This window comes from Erpetoichthys calabaricus, chromosome 5 (genome assembly GCF_900747795.2).
Source record: "Erpetoichthys calabaricus chromosome 5, fErpCal1.3, whole genome shotgun sequence".
Taxonomy (NCBI): Eukaryota; Metazoa; Chordata; class Cladistia; order Polypteriformes; family Polypteridae; genus Erpetoichthys; species Erpetoichthys calabaricus.
In genome coordinates this window covers 181,123,111-181,132,125 of record NC_041398.2, presented here as the reverse complement: position 1 = coordinate 181,132,125, position 9,015 = coordinate 181,123,111, and the positions used below count along the sequence as shown (strand labels likewise).

The 9,015-nt window shown below is 39.8% G+C and overlaps 1 protein-coding gene across 1 annotated transcript in view; it reads left to right on the top strand.

Moving 5' to 3' along the window:
* The first annotated feature begins 6,383 nt into the window (after positions 1-6,383).
* Positions 6,384-9,015, top strand: part of parm1 (prostate androgen-regulated mucin-like protein 1) — a 42,002-nt gene continuing 39,370 nt past the window's right edge. Inside the window, exon 1 of the mRNA XM_028802277.2 lies at positions 6,384-6,538. Coding sequence (XP_028658110.1) covers positions 6,496-6,538 — 43 coding nt within the window. The 5' untranslated portion in view covers positions 6,384-6,495. The remainder of the gene's footprint in view (positions 6,539-9,015) is intronic.

The following is a 9,015-nucleotide window of genomic DNA, read 5'->3' as shown; positions in this document are numbered from 1 at the left end:
TCCATGCAACCATTGAACAGAAAGAGCACACCCCTGATGCACCCCAGGATCCTGCAAGTTGGATCAGCCTTGGAGAATCGCACCACATGGGTGTAGTGCTGCAACTGACACTCCCTCAGGATGCAGGTAACGTGTCTTATTCGGGACCCCGTAAGCAACCACTCATTTGACACAAAGTTGAACCAGCAGTACCCAATGATTCTCTGAAGAAACACAGTACTGAAAGAGTCCAGTCTTCGTCTCAGGTCACTGGATAGCATCCATATCCCACAATCATATACAAAACAGGAAGCACCAGGACTTTAAAGACTTGGTCCTTCATCATCTTACAAAGGACACTACACACCCCTTTCCAGTGACCTCCTGACACTCCATGCTCTCCCATTCTGTGGACTGACTTCATAGGAAGTGTCACCAGAGACACTGCCGAGAAAAGTAAACCTATAGACACAGTCGACATTCTGTCTGCAGACAGACACACTGCTGATGGCTGTGCTCAAGAGGTCATTAGAGGCCAGGATTTTATTTTTTATCCAGGACACTTACAAGCCCAGACACTCAGATTCCCCACTCTATCTCTTGAGCGCCCTGATCAGAACCTTCATCTGTGTAGATCACAGCATCGCAAAGTCAAGATCAATGAATCTTTCTTCACCAACAGATGCCCCACAGCCACTGGACGTCATGACTCTGCCCAACACCCAGTCCACACAAGCATTGAACAGAGTAGGAGCAAGAACACACCCCTGATGAACCCCAGAATCAAGTGGGAAAAACGTAGAGGTTCTGCCTGCTCTCTTCACAGCACTCACAGCACCAGTGTACAGGCATTACATCCAGCAACTTCAGGAGGATCCCACAAAGTCTCAGGATGTTTCACAGGTCAGTTTGATCAACTGAGTTGAACACTTTACAAATAAGGCTACAAAGAAACTCTGCTGATATTCAAATTTGTGCTCGATGAGAACCCTCAGTGCCAGGATGTGGCTGATGGTAGACTTCTTAGGCGTAAAAACTGACTGCTCCGGTCGGCGGTAGGTGAACAAGTATTAATGGATCCTATTGAGAATGACCCCAGTGAGGACATTAGAGCAGTGTTATCCCTTGTAGTTGCTGCAATCAAGGCAATCACCCTTCTTTTTCCAGACAGGATGATGAGTCCCATTTTCCAGTCAGTTGGGATGACACTCATCTTCCAAATGGGGCAAAGTTTGCTTGCAATACCAGGAGGACAGCCTTACCCCCCAGCCTGGAGAAATTCACTCCGGATACCATAAATCCCTGCAGCCTTCCCTACCCTCAGCTGATTTACCACCTGTGCAATCTCAGTGAGATTGGGTGGTTCAAAGCTAATTGGAGGGTCAGTCTCAAGAACCATTGACCCAGAGATGTGCAGTTTTGTAGGAGCCTCCAGTGTTTGCCCACAAGGATGTGATTGCTCACCTTCACTGCACCACCATTATTGGACTACCAAGTCTAATGATGTGGCTCAAGGTGCTGGAACCAGCGTTCAGTGATCTGCTGCCCTTTACTTTTTGCAAAGTCAAGGAACATGGAGCCACTTTTACCATGGTCGCCAGACCCATAAGGACTGACACAATTCTCATAGCCAGCCTTGTCAGTGTCAGTGCTCGACTCTTCCAGGAATGAGGCTCCCGAGGGCTTTCCCCCATCCCCTTCATAGTGCGAGCAATCTTCCTGAGGGCAGTTGCAGCAGAACTACTCCAAAAGAGAGCAGAAATTCATCCTGTCTACTGTTTCAGAGCTGTGGTAAGTTTTTACAGTGGCTGGAATGCCAATCCTTCCTCCAGCCTCCAAGTTTTTTTCCCCATCCCCTTCATAGTGCGAGCAATCTTCCTGAGGGCAGCAGCAGCAGAACTACTCCAAAAGAGAGCAGAAATTCATCCTGTCTACTGCTTCAGAGCTGTGGTAAGTTTTTACAGTGGCTGGAATGCCAATCCTTCCTCCAGCCTCCAAGTTTTTTTTCCCTGCAAGTGTTGAATGCAGTTTAACTTCATACCCAGGACAGATTTAATAGTAATTAATGATAAACTTAAGAGGTTAGGCTGGCTCTTCATGTGGGATGGATGCTCAGGCCATAATATCATAATCCCAAAAATATATATGATTCTTGAGCGTAATATCAATTTCTTTATTTACTAATGAAACATTCTAATAAAATTATAATACCTATTGGTTTACAGTAACTTATGTCACCTCACTAAGTTTGCTGTTGCTAAAACCAGGGTGGGCCTTCTCACCATGTCTAGGGATAATTTTTCATGTGACACCCTATATGTTATCGGACTTTTATCAAAGACCCCTTATTGCCTTCCACTTACTTTCAGCCATAATTCTGCTAAGCCATATGCATGAACAATCAATATTAAAATGGTATGATGTACAAATCAGACTCCTAACAACAGATTTGTTAGCATGATAAGCATTCCCCAGGCCACTAGAGGATGATGTGGATAGAACTCAGAAAAGTACCGAGAAGAACAGATAGTCCTGAGCCTTCCGGAAACCATGGTGCAGCAGGGGAGCTCATCAGAGCACCACCAGATCTTTGAATGTTGGCTGGGTAACTCAGATGTACTTACAAAGGTTTTTCCAGAAGTGCCCCTGGACCTTGGCATAAAACAGCCTTTTGATCACTAGACTAAGAGCTGGGAGATGGAAGGTAGCCAGTGATGAATGCTCTATTGCCTGGGGAAAGGAAGGCAGACTATAGATGTGGAGAAAGAAGGGTAAAACTAAGGTAAAGAGAGCAAGGGGTAGTGAGCAAGTAGACCAGCCAGCCCATGAGTAATTGGACACTCTATGTGAGTTGGAAAGCCAGAGGATGTAATCTTTGTTGTGTTTGCCCCGTTTATATATTTTCTTTCCTTTATCTTATTGTTCACTTGTTTGTTTAATCATACCTTTTTCTTTTATTATTTTGGTCATTCTTACCAATGCCCATTAAAGTCCACAGAGTGAAATACACATCACCACAATAACTATTCACACTTACAGATTAACTGGATGTCTCTGGTGTTTGATTCTTTTGCCATGTTACTATTTTGGCTACCAGTACATGCAGCCTGATTCAGGAGGCAGTTGAAATGGCAGTATTATAATGCCAATGAAGCAATTTCTTTCCTACAGAATTGCTTTATTTTTACCCAATAATATAATTCAGTTGTGAACTAGTATGAATAATGCTAATTTTGAAAGGTACAACCTAAAATAGTGAATGACCATATAATTGCCACTTTACTAAGAATGGGTACTCAGAGCTTGTTTGGTGTTTGCAGAGAAATCTTTACTCTTAGAAAGACAGGGAATTCTGTTTTTGAGAGATCCATAAAATGTCCCATGGATCATTCAAACACATTCATCTTTCAAGTTTGCTGCTGGGATTTGGAGGAGGAAGTTATGTGATCCTGTTGTATTGTAGAATATGAGAGTGCTTGGGGTGAATTTCTGGCTGTCTGACTTTTTAAATGTATCTGGAGAGCAGAGATGTTCAAGAGAAGACCTCCCTAAGTGACCCTGAAATACGATATAAATAGCAGCAGTAAACAAGTTCTGCACTGAAGGGAAGATGAATGGCTATTCCTGGGCTGATGGAAAAAGAAACCAAATAAAGAGGAAGAGACGATAGAATGCAGCACCACAGCACAATGATTGAGTTTTTTTTTGTTTTTGTTTTGTGCATTTTGGGTTACTCACTCTTTTAGATTTGTGTCTATGCCACAGTCTGTCATCATTTCTTAAGTATAATGGCTGATATCAGGGTGTTTCTCCATTGAGAAGATCAGGAAGAAGATGTTTATAGAGCCCATGATGAAGGTGTCAGTTCTTTGTGATCCTGATCCACTGCCAATTCTTTAGTTGTAGAAACAAATAATTAATTTTGCAGTTCTATCTTTGTGATGCACCTAGGGATGATGTTCATTATAGAAGGGTGCTATATAACTTAAAATGCATGTTTATATAATCATCCTTTACATTCATCCTGATTCTAAAAGGTGCATGCCATTTAGAAAGAGCACTTTAAACCAGACCAGCATGCTACTCTTTATCTATATGCAAGTCATAGCTCTGCTTGTTGCATCTTTTTGCTACTATGACAGTGTTTGACTCCACATCCTGTCTTTTTCAAAGATCTGCCCACAGTAAGAAAGCCAACTATCTGGCAACATTATGCAGATGACAATAACCAACCCCGGGCTGGCCTCCATTCCATCGACATTCAGGGCCTAGTCATACAAGGCCAATTTAGAATCGACATACCAAACATTAATGTCTTTGGGATGGAGAAAAACAGACTAGGCAGACGAAACATTAGGGTTTTGCACACAGACCTCATGTGAACAGTGATGGAACTGAGTACCACACCTAGGTCCTTGGATGTGACAGCAACATCAACCACTGATATTTCTTATGAAAGATTATATGAAACCTGCTGTGTATTTATATTGGTGAATTCTTAAACAGAGAAGATAAAATGGTTCTTGGATAACTTTCTCTTTCTCTCAGGACTGGAGGAAGCAAACATTATCATATTCTTTTCTATGATTCAGTATCTTAGTTTGTTTTTACTGCTTTTGTTTGTTTACAATGGACTGAAGTCCTATCCAGGATTTGTTCCTATCTTGTGCATAGTGCTGCCAGGATGGCTTCTATTCAGCTATATTCTATTATTATAAAATGTATGTTAGTCTATCTATCTATCTATCTATCTATCTATCTATCTATCTATCTATCTATCTATCTATCTATCTATCTATCTATCTATCTATCTATCTATCTATCTATCTATCTATCTATCTATCTATCTATAGCTCAATGTCAGTAAGATAAAGGAGATAATTGTAGTCATTAGGAGGGCTAAGCCCACTCCACCTCCGGTTCTTATTGATGGTGAAGATGTGGAGTTGGTGAGGACATTCAAATACCTTATGGTGCATCTGAATGACAGACTTGAGAGGTGTACCAAATCAGAGGCTATATACAAGAAGGGTCAGAGTTACCTCTATGTCCTGGGGAGGGTGAGGTTGATTGGTGCATGCAGGCTACTCTTCCATGATTTCTACCACTCTTTAGTTGACTAATGCCTTTTTTATGCAGTCATGTGCTGTGGAAAAGGCATTAGTGCAGGTGAGGCCAAGAGACTAAATAAACTGATTAAAAAGGCTAGTTCAATCTTGGTGGACGGGCCACACTCACTGGAGGAAGTGGTAGAACAAAGGTCACTCAGGAAGCTGCTTACTATCCTGTACAATGACTGTCACCCCCTGTAAGAGGTTTTGGCTAAACAGACTGCGATAGCTGTGTTGCCCCAAGGAGAGCTTTGTGAGGTCTTTTCTACCTACAGCCATCAGGCTCTATAATGAGTCACCTCTCCATCAAGGTATCATTGTTCCCTGTATGCTAAATGGTACTGAGTTGGTCTACCGCACAACTTAACAAAGACACCATGTGCAATATACTCTGCCAATGAGGGATATCCTGTATTGTGAAATTGTAACTTGTAAGTATGTGCAACTCTGGTCATAATTACACTTAGTAAATACCTACACTTTGTTAATTTAGTTATTAATAGTTCTTGTTGTATGTGTATTTGCATACATAAGTTTAATCTGCCAATGAGGGATATCCTGTATTGTGAAATTTTAACTTGTAAGTATGTGCAACTCTAGTCATAATTACACTTAGTAAATACCTACACTTTGTTAATTTAGTTATTAATAGTTCTTGTTGTATGTGTATTTGCATACATAAGTTTATCATTTTTGTTATATGAACATTTTTGTTCTGCTGTTGTAACTCTGCAAGTTCCTATATAGTAAAGTTTCTATCTATCTATCTATCTATCTATCTATCTATCTATCTATCTATCTATCTATCTATCTATCTATCTATCTATCTATCTATCTATCTATCTATCTATCTATCTATCTATCTATCTATCATTTGTTAATGTACGTTATCTGTACATCCACCTTGTTAATGTGCTTTACCTATACACGTATTTAAAAGTGCCATATACTCTCAATTATGAATTAAGACGGGCTACCTAAAAATGTACGTTACTTTTTTCTTACCTGTCATCTATAAGGATGTGCTGTCGTATATGATACCAATATTTTATATTCCGAACATTTTAAATTAGGTTTAAATGAAAAACTGATTAATTGTTGCTGGAGTTGCACTTTATATATTCGACCTTTTTTCCACAAGCGAAAGCGTAACGCAGGTCTCAAAGTTAACCGCACCGCACGATGACGTTGGCTTCTCATCCGCTCTCTTTCGCTTTTTTTTTTACCTAAGTCCTTCTTGTGTGTCCGTTTGTGCGCCACTGTCAGGAAAGAGGCGTGCCCTTATCACAGATTATTGTATTTTCAGCCCCATCGCTGCAAGCGCATTGTTTCCGCCTGTGCTCACTCAGTCCGCTAGGCCGGCTGCTGCACGCTGTGTAACTAGAAGCGGCCGCACCAAAGAATCATGTCGATCGCGTTGCTGCTTATATCTTCCGCGCTGCTAGCAGGTAAGTGGGCGATCGATTGTGCTGGGAAGTCCCAATAACGCATAGAAGCCACAGAATCTACAGGAAAGTTTAAAGATAGCGGCTCCAGTTCTTTTTATGACTTGCTTTTAGAGTTTTGTTTTTACTTGTTTTGGAACGTTTAGTTTTAGTTTATTCAACGTTCCATATTAAAATAGATGATAAGTTACGTTTATTATAATAAATATTATATATAGACAAGACCTCTGAAATACAGAAGTTGCATGAATTGAAATATTAATATCAATGGCAGTAGTATTATTGTTTTTAGCTGTAAAAACTTGAAAATGCTTGAAAAAGTTACTTTGCCGGTTTTTACAATAAATATATATGCTGACATTTAAAAACGTTTCATGGCGATGATATTTAACAGATACATTGGATTACATACTCAGTGAAGTAATGGGTACTGAAGGTTATAGTCACTGACTCTGTAATCTTGCACTATGATTCAGCATTACTGCCAGACTTAAGTAAGCCATCATCCCATCATTAAAACATTAAAGTTGCATTGCTAGGTGAAAAGTGAACACTGTAATAACTGATAAGACTTACTAAACTGAAAAGCTGTATGTATCAAATAAATACTAGAATAAAGCAAACTACTGTACAGTAGATCCTTTTCAAATATAAATATACTGTATAAGTATCCATCCATCAATCCATTTTCAAGGTTTCAGAGGCCAGAGTATTTTTACAGCAGCAGGTACAAGGCAGAAGCCAGTTATGGAGTGGCTATCAGTTTATTGCAGGACATGGTCACTTAACACACCCAAAAATATACATTATTATAGCATCAAGCAGTATCTCTACAACACATTTACATGTTATTTGGGTACTATATTTCAAAGTGATAAACTTTACACCTAAAAAAATTAAAATAGTATGAAGTATTGATAGAATAAAGTAAGTTACCCACTCTAAATATTAATATAAAAAGTAACACAGTAAAGTTACCAAAAAATCATTCATCTATGTTCTGCACCTTTCTTGACAAATAAAGGCTTATGGAGTCTGATGCCTACCCTGGCAGATGCAGGTGCCAGGCAGGAGCCAAATGTGGATGAGCTACCAGTCCATCACAAGGCCTAGTCATTCATACCACCAAAAATCTATGATATTATTAAAATATCAAGCACTAACTCAACAATAAAGTTATGTAACACATTTAAAATATATTTTGAATATTATCTAATAAGGGCAGCACAGTGGCGCAGTGGGTAGCACTGCTGCCTCGCAGTTAGGAGACCCGGGTTCTCTTCCCAGGTCCTCCCTGCGTGGAGTTTACATGTTCTCCCCGTGTGTGTGTGTGTGGGTTTCCTCCCACAGTCCAAAGACATGCAGGTTAGGTGCATTGGCGATTCTAAATTGTCCTGTGTGTGTGTGTGCCCTGCGGTGAGCTGGCGCCCTGCCCGGGGTTTGTTTCCTGCCTTGCGCCCTGTGTTAGCTGGGATTGGCTCCAGCAGACCCCCGTGACCCGGTAGTTAGGATATAGCGGGTTGGATAATGGATGGATATTATCTAATAAAGTGAAAAACCACATTCCAAAAATGTCTGATTAATATTACTGTTACAATAAAGTGAGTTACCCCCTGTTAATTTAAATTTACAGTACTAGGTGATAGAATAATGTTAACTAAACATTCATTCATCTGTCCCTTATCTGTACCCGCATTAACCAATCCAGGGTTGTTGAGGTGGAAGCTGCTGCAGACAGAAGTTGATGCAAAGCAGGAACCCAACCTTAATGGACTTTAAATCCACCCAAGAACACAGTCACTCATACAACTAAATATACACAGCATTGTTAAAAAAACTGAATTGCAATAAAATAAACATATTAGAACATTAGCCGTCATGAACAGGAAGTAGCCAAACTGAGTTGATGAACAGAATTTATGTGATTTAAGGGAAATATTACACAGACTGAAACTTGCTATGGGTGATTTTATAGATATGTTTGAAATTCTTTCTTCATTGAGAGAGCTATAGCCACACGGAACAAGTTAACACATAGTGTAGTTAAATGTACTGGCCTGAAATACTTGAATTGATGTTATTTTGGAAAAATTAGGTGAGTAGGGTTCATGAGCTTTGTTGGGCTGAATTGCCTGTTCTCGTCAATATTGGTTTGATGTTTTTATAAGAAAAAGAGAAATGTTTTTGAACCAGTCTTTTCCAGGGTCTCAAAGTCAAGGAAGGAAGGAAAAATTCAACCCTGGATGGGCTGCCTGCTCACTCTAGGGCACTTTCACTCATGCACATAAATGCATGCAGCATTACTAAAATACCAAACCATATTTAAGTAATAATTAAAAAAAAAAAATACCAAAGTGAAATATCACACATCTGAAAAATGCAGTATTCAATAGTATTGATGGAATAAAATGAAATGAACCATACAACTATTAATGGTGTGTATTAGGTAGCCGACTTAACATTAATGAAATTTATACAGC